This window comes from Macrotis lagotis, chromosome 7 (assembly GCF_037893015.1).
Source record: "Macrotis lagotis isolate mMagLag1 chromosome 7, bilby.v1.9.chrom.fasta, whole genome shotgun sequence".
NCBI classification, from domain to species: Eukaryota; Metazoa; Chordata; class Mammalia; order Peramelemorphia; family Peramelidae; genus Macrotis; species Macrotis lagotis.
The window spans coordinates 67,310,913-67,329,460 of record NC_133664.1 but is presented as its reverse complement, the minus strand read 5'-3'; the positions used below and the strand labels follow the sequence as shown (position 1 = coordinate 67,329,460).

The window sequence follows — 18,548 nt, the reverse complement described above, 5'->3', positions numbered from 1 at the left end:
TATACCATCACCCCTGCACTAGGCACACTCTTCTTTGTGAGCCAAATGCAACTCCTTTGTTGTCTTTTGAATCCCTTGCTCCCCTTTATCATATTGCTGATTGTACTTTGCCAAGTCTCAGTCTTAGAACCTTCTCATCCTCACTCTGAATAAAGGTGGAGAAAATCACACAACCATCCTTTCTGGCTCCTCCTGCAAATTTATCTTACATAATCTCAACTAAACTCCCTTGGCTGCTCAGTAATCCTTTTGCACCTCCCTAATTGGCCCACTATGGCACTCACTATAGTGGTTCTTCCAAACCTTTCATCCCTCATGCCTCTAGAGAACGTCTCACCTTTTCCCCCTGTCCTCATAGATGAGAACCTGACCTCATACTTTTACAGAAAAAATTGAGACCTTTTGCTCAGAGCTTCCTTTTCTCTCCTCCACATCTCACATCACCCAGATGCCTTCTGATACTGTCTCATTTTTCATCTTTGTCTCATGTAATGAAATTGTCTTTTTCCTTGCCGAGTCAATCCTATGACCTATACAAGTGATCTCATTCCATTCCCTCTCCTCTAGTAAATTATCTGCTCTACTATCCCCACTCTTATATTTTGGGTGAATGTTCTTTCTTAATTCTTTTTTTTCTCCTCACCCTCTCTTTTGGTGATCTCATCGGCTCCCTTGAGTTCAGTCATCTCTAGAGTGATGCATCCCAGGTCTAGATAGCCAATCCTAGTTTCTCTTCTGAATTCCATCTTTAATCAGTGACTCAGACATTTCTCATATAATTTGTAGTTGCCTCAGATTCATCATGCTCAAAAGAGAATTCATTACTTTTTCTCCAAATCCCTATTCTCTTGCATATTTCTGTGAATTGTACCATTTTCCTTCTAGTAATGTAGGTTCATAACTATAAAGTCATCCTCAATTCTTCACTCTCTCTCAACTAAAGAACTGAACAATTTTGGTGATTCTTCCTCCAGAAAACCTGTCTCTTTCTTCACTCACATGGATATTGCTCTTGCTTAGTCCTTCATCTCCTCATAATAGATATCCAAGGCTTTCCCCTCTCCAATTTATCATGCACAGATGCTGAATTGATCATTCCTTTGATCAAAAATCCACATTGGTTCTCTATTATCTCTAGTTTAAAATAGAAACATTTCTCATTAACATGTGTAACTATGCAATCTGCCTTCTGCTTACCTTTCCAAGCATATTCGATGTTGCTTCTTTTCAAACATACCATGTACAAGCTACATTGAGCTACCTGCTCTTCTATTTATACTATATTCCATCTCCAACATCATGATTTTGTACTTACTATCCCCCATATCTTTGTTTTTATTGTTTTTCTTTAATTTTAACTTTTTATTTTCAAATTTTGAATTCTGAATTCTCTCCCCCTGCCCTCCTCCCCCATTGAGAAAGCAAGCAATTTGACATAGGTTATACATATGTAGTCATGAAAAGCATATTTCCATGTAAGTCATGCTGTAAAAGAAAAGACAAAAACCCAAGAAAATAAATATCTATATTCAGACTCCATCAGTTCTTACTCTGGAGATAGGTAGCACATTTCATCATCAGTCCTTCAGAATTTTCATGCTGTTGCTGACAATAGTTAAGGAATTCACAATAGATCAGCTTACGATATTGTTGTTCCTTTGTACAATGTTCTTTTTCCTAGTCCTGATCATTTCATTTTACATTAGTTCTTGTTAAATCTTTTCACTTTTTTTCCCACTTACATTCAAAGATAGTTTTCAATATTCATCCTTTTTCAAACTTTTGATTCCACATTTTTCAACTACCTTCCCTTCCCACTCCCCATGGCAGTGAAAGATCTGATATAGATTTAACATGTACAATAGTGTTCAACTTATTTCCATACTGGGAATGTTGTGAAAGAATTCGAACTAAGAGGGGGAAAATATTTGTACTTTTCTTTCTCCTTTCCCCTTATCCCTCCTCACTATTGTTTTGCTTCTGATGGTTTCTTGCCTCACATTTAACTTTCCCCTTTTCCCTTCTACTTCCCCAGGATAGGTTAAATTTCTAAATTCAATGTATATGGTATCCTTTTCAAAACAAATTGTTGAGAGTAAGATTTTCTCAGTGTTTACACTCTCCCTTCTTACCCTCTATTGTAATAGGTTCTTTGTGCCTCCTCTTATAGTGTTAATTATCCTCTTATGCCTCAGGCTTCTTTTGTTTTGTATTGTTTTGGTTTTTTGGCAAGGCAGTGGGGTTAAATGACTTGCCCCTGTCACACAGCTAAGGTGTATTAGGTGTCTGAGATCTTATTTGAACTCAGGTCCTCCTACTTCAGGGCAGGTGCTGTTTCCACTGTGCCACCTACCCCCCATCTTCTTTTAGTATAATGCTTTTTTTTCCCCATGCCTTGTACTCCCACCCTCTGTAAGAGTATACTCCTTTCAACTATCTTGATAGAAATACAGTTCTCAGGAGCCATCAGCATTATCCCCATCATGGTTAATTTGTACCCTTATCTATACTTCCTTCAGCTTTCCCAATAGGAATGTAACACTCGGACGGCTATGTGGCAAAGTGGATAGAGCATGGGACCTGGAGTCAGGAGGACCTGAGTTCAATTGGGCTTCAGACATCTAATACACCTTAGCTGTATGACCCTGGGCATGTCACTCACCTTCCCGTCTGCCTCAGTTTCCCCAATTATAAAATGGGAATTAGAATAGTGACTCCCTCCTAGGGATGTTGTGAGGATCCCATGGTATTGAACAATACAGAACAGGGTCTGACACTTGGAAAGCTCTCAAAAAATGCTGTTTGCATATACTTAATTGCTTAATGTTCTCCTCCTTTTGAGTTTGAACTCCTTAAGGGAAGGGACTGGTTTCTGCTTGGGGTGCTTAAGAAATGATTGCTGACTAACTGACTTCTGTGTCTGCGAGTTGTTTCACTTGCTGGAATTTAAGCATTAGACAGGGACTGTTTTGTGTTTGTCATGGTATTCCTAGCAACTGGCACCGCATCTGGAACATACAAGTTTACTGCATTCTTCTAGTTTGATCTCTGTTTATTATTTCTCATAGGATATAGACTTTTGGAGGGATGGGGGAGTTTGTGTCTTTCGTACACATATAGATATTTAATAAGATACAGCTCCCTCCCTATCATTTTTCTACTCAAAAATATTTAGGGTTTTCCTTTTCCTCTAGAGTAAAATAGAAACTCAAGGTGCTAAAACTCCTTCATACATGTGCCTTCCACCTTGCTTTCCAAACTTGTTTATGGTAATTCTCCATCATTCTGTTACAGGCAGAATGAACAGTTCTATCTCTCCTGCTAAACTATTCCTTGAATACATCAACTCTGTCTCCTATCTCTGTCTCATTGCATTGCAAGGACAGACCTTACACTGCCGATCTTTGCCTTCTTACATGCTTACCTTCCTTTCAGATTCAAATCAATGACATGCTCTAATTTGGAGCCTTTCTATGACTCAAATAACAGTTAAGGTTTATTTCCTCTTCAGATTTTCTTGTATCCACTTAATCTGTGTTGTAATACTCAAGTAGAGTATAAATTCTTTATTGCTGGAATTCCTGTATTATTTTAACCTGTTACCAATCTTTGCAAGATTATATAGTAACACTTAATAAATATTTGTTTGATTGAACAAATATCAGATTAATCTATTAGTTTCCCTAAGCATTTGCCTCAAAGGCTACCTTGAAAAAGTCACCCCTTTTAGGTGGCTTCTCTGAGAGTATTAAAAGAAAAGGCACCAACAATTCTGATGTCTTTAGAAAAAAACCAAATGAATGAAACTATACACCTTTTATAGGCAACTGTTACCACATATAGACATATAAGTAAATACCACATATATAAACTTAGACTCTTCAGTTCTGTAGAATTGTGTGCAAAATTATTTTATATGGATAAATATATATATATATCTCCTTTAAATATATAAATTTAGCTAAGTTCCTTTGCTCTCTGCTTAATATTGTAATTATGTGTTCAAAATAAATGCATAAATATAATTTAAATGAATACAATAATGGCATATTTAAATACTACAAATGTAAAACAGTTGGAAAAATTTTAAACTGCTAATTTACATCTAAAAACTAAAAATTGTGTTCTCCACTAATAGAATCAGAAATTTGAAGCATAGTTATTTGTTTTTCTTCCTAAATAAAATTGTACAATTCTAAGGAAAACCAATTTTTATTAGAAATATAGATGACTAACTTTAACTTTTGACTTTTACCTTGTGATAAGTTCTTAGGCTCTAAAATGTAATGCACTATTGAAATCTTAGGGAAAAAAAGCATACCAAAACATAACTGTGTCCTTCTAAGAAGTCAATTCTATTTAGTATGCAAAAAAAGTGATCCATATTTTTACATTTTCTGGAAACTAATTAGCCCTAGAATTTATTAAGTACTTCTGTGTGTGACAGTACTGGGCTTTGGAAATATAGCTACAAATCCTAGCAAAAAAATAGTCCCTCCTTCATTATATTCTTTTTTTTTTTTTTTAGGTTTTTTTGCAAGGCAAATGGGGTTAAGTGGCTTGCCCAAGGCCACACAGCTAGGTAATTATTAAGTGTCTGAGACCAGATTTGAACTCAGGTACTCCTGACTCTAGGGCCGGTGCTCTATCCACTGTGCCACCTAGCCACCCCCCTCATTATATTCTAATGGTATAACATACATAAAGGAAGCTGAAAGGAGTTATGGAATTGGGGAGGGAAGGGAAGGGAAGGGAAGAAAAGTAGAGTGGGTCGCTTAACTGAGAAAGTCCAGAATGCAGCCTGAAGACCTGGCTGGCTTGGGAGATTCAGGGCAGAGCCTTCCCAGAGCCTGGAGAGGACACAGAGATTCCAGTTCTAAAATGAGTCTCCAGCATGAAGTCTCTATGGCAGAGAGAGCCTGAAGGTTGTGCTTCACTTGGGTTCAGTGCCTTTTGATATATTCTATCATTGGGATTTTGAAATAACAGCATTTTTTTTTCTAGTTCAGTATTTTTTTTTGGGGGGGTGGCAACCTTTTAAATTAATACATACTATATAAAGTGATGCTTAAGAGGAAAATTATATCATTGTTCTGAATTGCTTAAAAAAACTTTTTTGGGCAATCTGTGAGAAATAGAACAACTAAAATTAAATGGGATTTCCTCACTTGAAATAATTTTTCTCATATCACACTGTTAAGTTGTTTTCAGTCACAGCTTACTCTTTATCATCCCACTTGGGATTTTCTTGTGTTTGCCATCTTTTTCCACCTCATTTATAGCTGAGGAACTAAGACAAACTCATCAGGAAGATGAGTATTGATCACTTTCTCTTTCTGTTTCTGGTTTTGCATAGCACTTTTTACCTGGCTCTTCCTGATCACTTGTTCTTAGTCTCCGTTTTTGGATGGAGCAGCCAGGTGGTGCAGTGGAAAATCATTTTATATTTCTTATGTCTGCTGTATGGTTATCTTTGTTATGTCTGAGTTTTTTCCTTCCAAAATAAAAGCTTCTTTAGGGAAAGGACTGTTTTCACTTTCATCTTTAATCTTTACTCAGTGACCAGCATCATAACAGGTACATACTTATATTAATGCAAATATTAGAATGGCAGAATAACTATACAGGTTGAGTTAGTCTATCTCTGGTCTTCATATTTCTTGATTACCCTTGTCTTTTATATTTGTGATAATACTTAGGTATTATTAGCACATTATGCTGGAATTTTAGATATTCATTTGATAATTTTCCTTCTAAGTGATACATGTTATAATTATATTAGAGATTTAAATATCGCAGACATACTATCATTCAAAATATTAGTATAGCTAATTTGAGTTTTAATATCCTTTCACTAGGTTGTTAGAGATTGTTTGGACTAAATCCTTTTACAATGAGTATCTGAATTGAATTGTATACCATTTACTATATTTTTGGAGTTGAACTGTAAAGTTGCCTTTAAGGAATATCCATACTGTGGAGAAAATTATATATAATTATAAAGTATAATAAACTTTATCTTTCAGTATTTTGTTAAACATTCTTAGATGGAGTCTAAGATGGGCATATATAATAACTTAATTTCATGTTCTTGAGTATTTCTAAATCTTAGCTTGAGCTATCCTGTTGGTGCCCTGGGATTGGATTGGGGAAGTGGGAAATGGAATTCATCCCTAAAGTCTTTACTGGAATATTTTAATATAGGGGTTTCCTAGCCCCTATTCACCCTAACTTTTTCTGTATCTATAAACTACCCTCATAACTTAGTGATTTGGGTGGAAAGGACTTAACTCTGTTCCCTGTAGGCCCCTCTCACACACAGAAAGGGATTATTAGACAAAGTCTTGGTGATTGCCTTGTGCCAGAGCTCTTGTTGAGCACTCTTCCTCACATACTATCAAATGAACAATCAAAAAAATTACTTCTTGCTAGAGGAAATTAGAGGAAAAAGGATTAGATAAGAATTTCTTTTACTTCTGATTGTTATGAATTTACAACTAGTGGGGCTTCAGGAGGGATACTCAGTTCCTCTCAGTACTATTTGTCATTTGTGTACTCCATAGAAAATTCCCTGGTTGTAAAACCAAAAGATGGGCATCTGATCTTATTCTTACTATCTGGTGGCCTAGGGCAAGTCAAAGTTACTTAGACCTGTTTCTAAAGGAAAGAATAATAATGATGAAAAAGTATTTATCATGCTGTTAGAGTAGATGACTTCTAAAAGGATCCTCTGAACACTGTAGGGAACCAAAACCTCAAAGTCTATTTCCTTAAGAACAGGATCCCTTTATGGAGGTTGTCTTAGGCCTTTGTATTGCAGCAAAACTTTTCAAACTATTTTATAACTTGAGGTATTTGCTTTTGAGAGATTTTTCTTCCTGTGTTGGAGGATGACATTTGGCTAATTTTTTAAATAATCTTTTAAAAATTTTGTAGGCATTACTGTCTGTACATGACACTGTGGCCCAAAAGAATTATGATCCTGTTTTACCTCCTATGCCTGAAGATATTGATGATGAGGAAGATTCAGTAAAAATAATCAGACTGGTCAAAAACAGAGAACCACTGGTAAGTTTATTGTAATTATTCTTACTCAGAATTTATTAGTGAGATTTAAACAGAGCTCATAGAAAAGTCTGGTTTAAAGGTGGTTATCTTATTTTAACTTAATGTCACTGTTTTTTTCTTTAGAACTAATTCAAAATAGTTGTTTCACATTTCTGCACTACTTCAAAGGTTGCAAACCATTTTCCTCACAACAACTTCATGAAATAAATGGTACAAGTTGTAATATCCCTATTTTTATTGATGAAGATACAAGCCTAGTAAGCATCTTTGACTCCCTCGGACTCATTCAGCTAAGGATAGTTTGAAATAGGGGAAACTGGAACCTATATAATCTCTTGATTCCCAGAGAAACGTCCTTTAGGCTAAAACCAGTCATTTTGTGATTATTATTGTGAGTTTTAGAAAATCAAGCTTAATAAGGTGTCATATCATTGTTTATGTATACTGGATGTTTTTATAGTTTAGTGATCTATTTTTAATAGATCTACAGATCGTGATCAAAAGAAATGTAGTAAATTGGGAAACCATCTTTATAACTAATGATTCTGACAAAGGACTCATTTCTAAAATATACAGAGAACTGAGTCATATTTTTAAAACAAAAAACCATTCCCCAACTGACAAATGGTCAAAGGATATGCAAAGGCAATTTACGGTGAGGAGATCAAAGCAATCCATAGCCATATGAAAAATTGCTTTAAATCATTAATTATTAGAGAAATACAAATTAAAGCTTCTCTGAGGTACCACCTCATACCTCTCAGATTGGTCAATATGACCAGAAAGGATAATGATCATTGTTGGAAGGGTTGTGGGAAATCTGGGACACTGTTACACTGTTGGTGGAGCTGTGAACTCATCCAACCTTTCTGGAGAGAAATTTGGAACTACGCCCAACAAAAATGTGCATACCCTTTGACCCAGCAATACCACTACTGGGTCTATACCCTGAAGAGATGATGAAAAAGCATAAAAATATCACTTGTACAAAAATATTCATAGCAGCCCTGTTTGTGGTGACAAAGAATTGGAAATCAAGTAAATGTCCTTCAATTGGGGAATGGCTTAGCAAACTGTGGTATATGTATGTCATGGAACATTATTGTTCTATTAGAAACCAGGAGGGACGGGAATTCAGGGAAGCCTGGAGGGATTTGCATGAGCTGATGCTGAGTGAGATGAGCAGAACCAGAAAAACACTGCACACCCTAATAGCAACAGGGGGTGATGATCAACCTTGAAATACTCGCTCATTCCATCAGTGCAACAATCGGGAACAATTTTGGGCTGTCTGCAAAGGAGAGTGCCATCTGTATCCAGATAAAGAGTCATGGAGTTTGAACAAAGTTCAAGGACTATTCCTTTTAATTTAGGGGGGAAAAAAACCCAGATAGCTTATTGTCTGATGTTGTTATCTCTTAGACTTTTTGTCTCTTCCTTAAGGGTATGATTTCTCTCTCATCACAGTCAATTTGGATCAGTGTACAACATGGAAACAAAGTAAAGACCTGTCAGATTGATTTCCGTGGGGGGGGAGGGGAGTAAGATGGGGGGGAAAATTGTAAAACTCAAATAATATCTTTAATAAAAAAAATGATCTACAGATCTCTCTAAAGATCTAATTATCTTTTATCCTCTACCATGATATTTAATGTCACCAATTAGATTGTTCTTTAATGTTATTGAGTTTACTATTTTTTTTAAAGTACATTTATTTTATTATTAAGATAATTGTAGACAATACAAAGTTTTGGAAAGTCTGGAAAGTAATAGTGAAAGAATGTATAGGGGATAGTCAATAAGAATAGGTTAAAGGATAAATTAGTAAGTAGGGATAATTATTTTTTGTTAGGGACATAGGGTTAGAATGGGGAAGCGTACTAAGTAAAGATATTAAGGAGATAATTTTAACTAATAGGATTAAATTAGGAGTTATTAACAAATTTTATAATTAATTTTTATCCCCTATTAACTGAAGAAATATATTATTTGACTAGCTTTGAGTGAATGACCTCTCATGGAGGTGATATTAATAAAGAAAAATTATATAATAGGCTTACCACTGGCTATATATTTAAAATGGGCCAAATGTTGATCCATTTCCAAAATTTTATGAAAGGCACAAATTTATCCAAACAATTAAGAACGTACTACAGATGTAGATTAACTTATACTGTAATGGATCCATTTTGTATGATTAAGAGATGCAGAAAGCATGAAGGAAACACAGAAAAATACTCCACCTTTCAACTAGTAATGTAATCTATGATTCCAAATATATCTGCACATTTAGTCCAGAGATTTTGTAAATCTCCCTTGATTTAACAGAGGTAACTTTAGAAAGATAACAGTTAAAATGCAGTGATCTACTATTAGATGAGACAAACCGTCTGATAAAGATAGGGATACAAAAGCAGTTAAGAAAGTTAGTATTTTAAATTCAAAAATAAATATGAGTGGTGATGTAATCAGTAAACTAGAAATAACTGGAAATGAAACTGTAAGTAGGAAATTAATAACAGTACTTCAAATTATAAAGCACTGCATAGTAATTCCATCAATCCATGATTAACCATGTTTCACAATGAGTAGATTAAAACTTTTAACTATGTAAAATAGTTAAATACATTTTATCAAGTGTGAAAAAGAATTTAAATATAATTTGAGCCATGTTCAATGCAGAAGAAACTACTCAGTTGCAGAAACGATATAGAACTTCATCCATGTCCTTATCGGGGTGTAACTTAATAGACCTCCTTCCGTATGCCAGATTAACAGAGTAACATTGCAGGAATAATTTTAAAAAATTATTCCTGCCCTGAACCACTCCTTCTCTACTTATGCATATTAATACTGAAGCATGACATTCCTACTGGCTCATTTTGTGATAGCCCAGTAGATGCCACAGCCCCATAAATTTTTAACAACAGTAGAATTGGTAATATGTGCTCCAACAAGGACAAAACTAGGGTATAATTTGTACAATTGGAAATTAATGTCCTAACATATATGGGTAATTTGATCATAGTTGCTGACACCTCTGTTCCCTAACTAAAGTATTAGTTGCCATGTGGGCAAGACTGCACTCTAACAGGACTGTGTTGATGGATGATTAGAAGAAGAAATGCTTTGCATATGATTCAAAATACAAAATCAGGGAATCTTAATTATGGCTGAGGAAAACTCCTGGTATTCTTATCTTGGAATCCCATTCTACTCCCAAATTCTGCAAAAGACGTAATCCCTAATATGACTACACACTTAGAACTTTTGGACAAGTCTCAATTGCCTCTTCTGCAGAAAATAGATGCATCCTAAGAATAATATCCCCTTAAGAGTACTTTCACACACTTGGACAGAACAATTTAAAAAACCAAGATAAGGTTAAACCTTTCCCACAAAGACAGTTTTGAGCCCCTGGAATTCCCCTATAAAATGGGAAAGATAACCCTGCTACCACTAGATGTGGCAGTAGATATCTTAGGTGGCTTATGGAGGAATGCTTCTAGCATCAACCTGTCTGGGTGACTGCCCTGTCCTTTTATTTATTTATTATTTATTTTTGCAAGGCAGTGGGGTTAAGTGACTTGCCCAAGGTCACACATCTAGGTAATTATTAAGTCTCTGAGGCTGACTCCAGGGCCAGTGTTCTATCCACTGTGCCTCCTAGCTGCCCTCCTGTCCTTTATTGATACAGTGAGGAACAGAATTAAACTTCACCCCTCAACCAGAAGTTCTGGCCACTTATTCAAATGACCTTGGAAGGAGAGTTCATAAAAGGTTACAGTAAGTTCTCATCTCAATCTAGCAACCGGTAGCCTCCTGATTGTCAGCTAAAATCTCTATAGAGTGTCTTGGCTTTATTGTTGAATGAAGATCTGTAGGCCCTAGAAGGAGTAGAGAGGAATTTGAAATAGATACTAAAATATTATTCTTAACAACAGCTGGTCAACAAATCTGATCAGGGAAATTTTTTTTTTTTAATGAAGGAGGGCTCTTTTACCCAATCTGCAGACTGGCAGTTCATTCCAGAACCGGGCTAAACCTGTGTCCCATTAAATGGGATCTGGAGATTTGTCTCTGGAAACAAAACATTGTCATTGATATCGAGCCTTAAATGAAACATTGCCATACATTCTCTACCTCTGTAGTGCTCAGCTGAGTGGGGGGTTATTTCCCAACAGCATGAGCAATCAAATTGCCAGAAGAAAACTGAGATCCAGGTAAATGCAATAATTTCAGGCCTAGGAGAGATAGTAAGAACTGTACCACCATCAGAGTTGTTTACCATACTCTTTGAAAATAGATATTCTTCTTTTCAAACAGCCAGGGCTGTCAAAATTCAGGAATTCCTTTAGCAAAAGTACAAAGACCTTTTAATTTTTTTAACCTATAACATAATTATATAGATTTGTAGGACTGAGCATATATTTGCTACTGGAAAATGTTTTCTTTTTGCTTTTTTATATAGGAGCAAACATAGGGAAGAGTTCAAAGTTAAGAATATAGTGAAAATGGGTGGCTAGGTGGCGCAGCGGATAGAGCACCGGCCCTGGAGTCAGGAATACCTGAGTTCAAATCCAGCCTCAGACACTTAATAATTATCTAGCTGTGTGGGCTTGGGCAAGCTACTTAACCCCATTGCCTAGCAAAAACTTTAAAAAAAAGTATAGTGAAAATTCTGGAAACAAGCAAAGAATGCAGTAGGCAAAAAAATTTGCAAAAAAAGTACAAATTTACAAATAGGCAAATTATTTGTAATGTTTTTTCATCTGGCCCTTTGGCATTTAAAAAAATACAGTTGAAAAGGAATAATTGTCTTCTTAATTATTGTAACTACATAGGACATAATTGTCCACCAAAGAATATAAAATGTATCTGTGGAAAGAGATGGACTCATAGAGAAATAGCGAACCAAACAAAAATATATGGGAAACAAGATGGATCAACCTATGATGTATTCATTGTAATGTCTACTGCATTGTAATGCAGTAGACAACTCCACTGTTTCACAGTGTTCAATTCTCACTGTTATAGCATTTGGGAAAGATCTGTTACTTACCAGGCTACTAATAATATACATCTTAACCTAGAGCAGGGGTTCTTAATCTTTTTTAATGTCGTTGTACCTCTTTGGCAGTCTAACAAAGCCCATGGATCCCTTAATTATTTTTTTGAATGTATAAGATAAGATTTATATCATTGTAATGGAAACCAGTTATAAAATTTTTTTTAACAATATATTGCCAGTTAAACCTGGATTCTTGGCCTCGAGCCACGATCATAAGATTTTTAAACTGGGAAGGATTCACAGGATAGTTCAACCCTCTCTTTTAACAAATGATAAAACAACCAGGGACACAAAGGTAGTAGGAACCCTGGTTTTCTTCTCCAAATCAATGGTTTGTACCATGTCAAATAGTTAAAAATTCAATTCGTTTGAAAATTCAATGGTATCTGCTCCTTTAGGAAACTTATACTAAGGGGAAGCACATTATTCAGATTAAGTAATCATATATACATATATATATATATAAACACACAGAAAACACATGTGTATGTATGTTATACGTATATATATACATATGTACACACACAGACTTAATAGTCTCTGATAGTAAGAACTGTATACACACACACACACACACACACACACGACAAATAGAAAATTATGTGGGAAGAGAACATTAGCAATTGGGAGGATGAAGAAAGTCCTTGTAGAGGAGAATAGTACCTGAGCAGAATCTTGTAGATGAACTTTCTGAGTATGGAGGGCTACCTGTGTAGAGGCATAAGAGCAGAACTAAAATGGAAGCAAATAGACCATTTTGGCCTAAACAGTGTGGGAATGAGAGGGGAAATTGGTATCAAAATAGAGGAAGGAGCCCTATGGTGAAGCCCATATATAAAAAATATTAATTCATTCATTACTTAAGATTTCATTTATTCAGTTTCATTACTCAAGAAAAATTAGTTTTAAAATATTTTTAAATTATTAAAACACTGGTTAGCACATTTTAAGAAAAAATATATTAATAAGGAAACAGTCTTTCTAAAAAGATTTTATTTACTTTGAATTTTACAATTTTTCCCCTAATCTTGTTTCCCTCCCCCCACCCCCACAGAAGGCAGTCTGTTAGTCTTTACATTGTTTCCATGGTATACATTGATCTAAGTGAATGTGATGAGAGAAATCATATCCTTAAGGAAGGAAAATAAAGTATAAGAGTAAAACTACATGATAAGATAACAGTTTTTCTTTTTTCTAAGTTAAAGGTAATAGTCTTTGCACTTCGTTCAAACTCCACAATTCTTTCTCTGGATACAAATGGTATTCTCCATTACAGATAGCTCAAAATTGTCCCTGATTGTTGCACTGATGGAATGAACAAGTCCATCAAGTTTGATCATCACCCCCATGTTGCTGTTAGGGTGTACAGTATTTTTCTGGTTCTGCTCATCTCACTCAGCCTAGACTTCCCTGAATTCCCATCCCTCCTGGTTTCTAATAGAACAATAGTGTTCCATGACATACATATACCACGGTTTGCTAAGCCATTCCCCAACTGAAGAACATTTACTTGATTTCCAATTCTTTGCCACCACAAACAGGGCTGTTATGAATATTTTTGTACAAGTGATGTTTTTACCTTTTTTTATAATCTCTTCATAGTATAGACCCAGTAGTGATATTGATGGATTATTTTTGTTGCCCTTTGGGCATAGTTCCAAACTGCTCTCCAGAAAGGTTGGATGAGTTCACAGCTCCAGATTTCCCACATCCCTTTCAACATTTATCATTGCCCTTTCTGGTCACATTGACCAGTCTGAGAGGTGTGAGGTGGTACCTCAGACATGCTTTAATTTGCATTTCTCTAAAAAGTAATGATTTAGAGCAGTTTTTCATATGACTATGGATTGCTTTGGTTCCTCAACTGTAAATTGCCTTTGACCATTTCTCAGTTGGGGAATGGCTTGGTTTTTTTTGAAAATTTGACTCAGTTCTCTGTATATTTTAGAAATGAGTCCTTTGTCAGAAATACTAGTTGTAAAAATTATTTCCCAATTCACAGTTCTTTTGATCTTGGTGACAGTGGTTTTGTCTGTGCAAAACCTTTTTAATTTAATGTAATTGAAATCATCTAGTTTGATTTATGTTCTCCATCTCTTCCTTGGTCATAAACTACTTCCCTTTCCATAGATCTGACAGGTAAACTATTCCTTGTTCTCCTAATTTGAACAAGCAATATTATTAAATGTCAAGCATGTACTAGGCATTTTGAGAATTCAAAGGCAAATGGAACAATTCATGTTTTTGAAATATTTTCTTTCCATCAGGGAGTGTCTATATACTTATACACATGCATGTGTGTATGTGTGTGTGTGTATATGTATGTATAGAGACTGTACAAATGCAAAATATATACAATGTAGATTAGAAGGAACCACACTAACAGATGAGAGGGCATCAAGAAAGGCTTTAGCAATGATCAAAAGTTATACTTTAAATAATATTTTTATGCTCTCATTAAAGAATACTGATACTTGAACTTTCTTATTAATTCAGTTGTGACCTTTGAGAATTACTCAGCTCTCAAATGATTTACATAGCAAGTGATTTGTCCATATTAATGGACATGAATTAAGCATTTGAGTATGAGTTCATAGGAAGTTAAAATGGATCTTATATATTATCAAATTCAAACCTTTCTGGTTTTACAAATGAAGAAACATGTCCAATGAGGTTAAGTGATTTGCCTGTTATACCACAATTTAGTAGTAACAGAACAGGGGCAGCTAAGTGGCATAGTGGATCGAGCACTGGCCCTGAAGTCAGAAGTACCTAAGTTCAAATTCAGCTTCAGACATTTAATAATTACCTAGTTGTAGGCCTTGGGCAAGCCACTTAGCCCCATTTGCCTTGCAAAAACCTTAAAAAAAAAGAAAAGAAAAAAGTAGTAACAGAACAGAGTTAGAATCTGCACCTCTAAGTAGGATAAAGTTCTTTTGACTCAAAAGGATTTAATTCTATTATGTTATAGTACTTTTGATTCAATTATCCACCATGAATAAATAACTAAATTACAGAAGGGTCCTATACATAGATGTTCTATTCCAGCTTTTCCATTTTATAGCTGAAAAATAGGATAAAGAAGTTCAGGGACTTTTCTAGGGACATACACTAGGTTAATAGTAGAACTGAGGCTAGAATCCAGGTCTCCAGTTTTCCAAACTTGCATTATTTCTTCTAAATCATTTAGACACCCCCTGAATGAAATGACTAAAATATGGTATCTCAGGGAAAGTATTTTATTTTATTTTTGTTTTATTTTTTATTTTTTGTTAAGGCAAACAGGGTTAAGTGGCTTGCCCAAGGTCACACAGCTAGGTAATTATTAAGTGTCTGAGCCCACATTTGAACCCATGTACTCCTGACTCTGGGGCCAGTGCTTTATCCATTACGCCACCTAGCCGCCCCCTCAGGGAAAGTATTTTAAGACTTGTACTTCAAATTGCATGTCCATTGTCTGCAGGAATTCATTGAGTATTTGGGACAAATTTGATATTTTTTACTTTACATAACAGTTTTCTATTTTCCTATTTTTTAAAAAAAGAATAAAAGGTTTGTAACTATATGAAAAGTAGAGAAATTAAACTTCTAATTCACTGAACTTGACCTTTCTTGTAAATTTAGACAATAAAGTCACTGAAACTAAGGACTTTGTTTTCTATATTTCCTCTCAGTGATTGACAAAATATTGAGTACGTAGTTAAGTATGTATGGTGAGAGCAAGCAATCTGTATGGAATGCTCATATAAAAGAGTTTGCCTTGGCAAAAAGAAGAGCCACCCCTTTATTTGAAACAAGAATAAAGGAGATAATGACAGAAGGCATCTGGTTGATGAGATGGGGTGGAAGGGATAAGAGAGAACTCAAGGCAATGGAGTCTGTTTTATTTTCAGTGAAATGAAATACTTTAAGAGAGTGGAAAGAGAAGGGAGCTATGGGAAGTTTGCAAACGAAAAGATTTGGGAAAATTGTGTAGTAAATGGGATAGTGAATGAGTTAATTTTAGGGATCTATAAAAAGGTTTGCTTTGCTTCAGTGAGAGATCAGTTGAGATTATGTAATAAATATAATTTTGTAGTGGACCCAGTCAGCACAATTTTATAGTCTTCTCCAGCAACTTTCAACAGCATAAGATAGACGCAAAGGCAGTAGATGGTGGGAGTAATTAAGTCTGAGGCTTTGCAGGGTAAGCTATAAGAGGACAAGAGACTCAAGAAAAGAAGCCAGTATATAGTTGAACTGATTTACTAAAGGGGCATGATCATGAAAGGAAGAGAGTCTAGTCGTCATAGGAGTGATGGCCTGGGTAACATCTGAGGGTCAAAGAACTGAATGTCATGATGATGATGAAAGCTGAGTTGGGGTTGCAAGGCAGAGGAAGAGGTGAAATAACAATAGATTGTGATTTCAAAAGAGAATTTTAGAGTTAATGCATATGGAAATATGGTACATTTGTAGGATGATAGCATGATCAAAGATTTGGCCATCTCTGTATGTAGCTTGAGGTGGGGTGGAGGAATAGGACATGTTCAATGAATTAGTTGAGGAATTGGGATGTTAATGTTTTTGAGGAAGTATCAGTGTAAGAGGAAAGAATGACCATGAGGCAGGTACTAAACTCACTGAAGATGGTAAGAGCATGTTCTAGTTTGTCAAGATCTTTAAGTGCCTCATACTCATCTGACATATTAGCTTTTATGTCTGGGATACCATTTATAGGATAGTGCTTATACTTGTTAAAGATCTCTATAAATCACTTCAGATTTAAGTCCACTGTACTACCAACATCAGAATAAGTAGATTTTTTATTTCATGCTGATTTGAATCCAGATTAAATTGTTGATCTAAGGAAAAGCATCTCATTTGCTTTTTTAAATTTGGTTTTGATGTTTAAGAATATCTAACATTCATATAGTCCCTTAAGGTTTGCAAAGTGCTTTACAGAGGATATTTAATTTGAGCTTCACAACACTCTGGTAAAGAAAGGTGCTATAGTTATCTCCAAATTATAGAGGAGGAAACAGACTGAGAAAATTTGAAAGACTGGGTAATAAGTGGTTGAGGGAGGATTTGAACTCAGGTCTTCAAGACTACAAATCCAGTGATCTGTACTGCAATAACAAACTGCCTGCCAACTTGTTATCTTAGTATTAATGTAGTCAAACTTTTGCCAGAAATAAATTCCATAGAAATATATTCCACCTATACAAATATGTCTACTAGAAGAGTCAGGCTAGTTCTTTTATGTTTCATTATACCTGTTTTTTAATTATAGAAATGTGATTATTGGCAAATTCTAGAAAAATCCCACTTTCTACTATGGTGTGAATTCTACCCCACCTAAAGGGCAGTATTTCAGGACTGTGATGCAATGAGGGACGACTTTTCCAAACTCTTGCTGGTTTCTTGGATGCCTTTTCAAGAGTTCCTTGCCAAAAAATAACTGCTAATATGTGTTGTTCTTGCAGCCCAGTAGTTCCATTTGTTAGCCTGTGAGCATCCAGACTTTGCCTTTGCTCCATAAAAAAAGAATGTTGAAAAACCTGCTTTATGATACTTTCCCTACCTCATGCCAGAAAATTAGAATACTCCTATGCCCACTAGGAAGTTGCTTGGTCCTAAAGCATAAGGTACTGGATAATATTTCCACTTGTGTATTTTGGCCTAAGAAAAGACATATGAGTTAACTCATCTGTCATGTCTATTTTATTATCATCATCTGAATTTGAGTATTCTCTAAAATGGATAGTGTAGTGTTATGATAAAAGCTCCAGGCTAAAGAGTCAAGTACATTGTACTAGTCTGGACTTTGCCATTAATTTACTTTGTGATCTGATATATCCCCATCCATAAATTATTCTATGAATAGGAATATGAATAACATCACCCATCCTTATAATACCATGAGAACATCTTGAGGATAAAACTTTTTATAATGTGACCTTATTTGGCCACCTCATTAGCTCTAGTGCCTCTCACCTGCACTATTATAGTAAGCAACTTCTTGCTTCAAGTCTCTTCTCTCAAATTCATCTTTGAGATAATTATTCCTCTAGCACAACTCTGAATTTAACTCCCCACTGTCCAAAAAGGATAATTTTGGCAATTTAAGGTCTTCATAGATTCACTCCTATCTATCTACCTTTCCCTTGATTCCACATTACTCCCCGCCATTCTCTCTGCATTCCAATCATACCCACCTATATGGTCCTTGTACAACACATCCCATCTCTATGCCTTTATATATAATATAATGTCTCCATGTTTAGATGTTCACAGCATGTCATTTCATTCCAAAGAATTTTAGCCCCTCAAGGGCAAAGTTCAAATTTTGGTTTTTGTATTGCTGCCATCTAGCACAAAGCTAAGTAAGCATTTAATGCTTTTTGATTATTAAGGCCAATCATGG

The 18,548-nt window shown here is 35.3% G+C and overlaps 1 protein-coding gene across 3 annotated transcripts in view; it reads left to right on the top strand.

The window, feature by feature from the left end:
- Window positions 1–18,548, top strand: part of MPP7 (MAGUK p55 scaffold protein 7) — a 249,959-nt gene that overhangs the window by 160,867 nt on the left and 70,544 nt on the right. For all 3 annotated transcript variants that reach the window (XM_074193054.1, XM_074193055.1, XM_074193053.1), the window contains exon 6: window positions 6,937–7,068. In XM_074193054.1, the coding sequence (XP_074049155.1) occupies window positions 6,937–7,068 (132 nt within the window). The remainder of the gene's footprint in view (window positions 1–6,936; window positions 7,069–18,548) is intronic.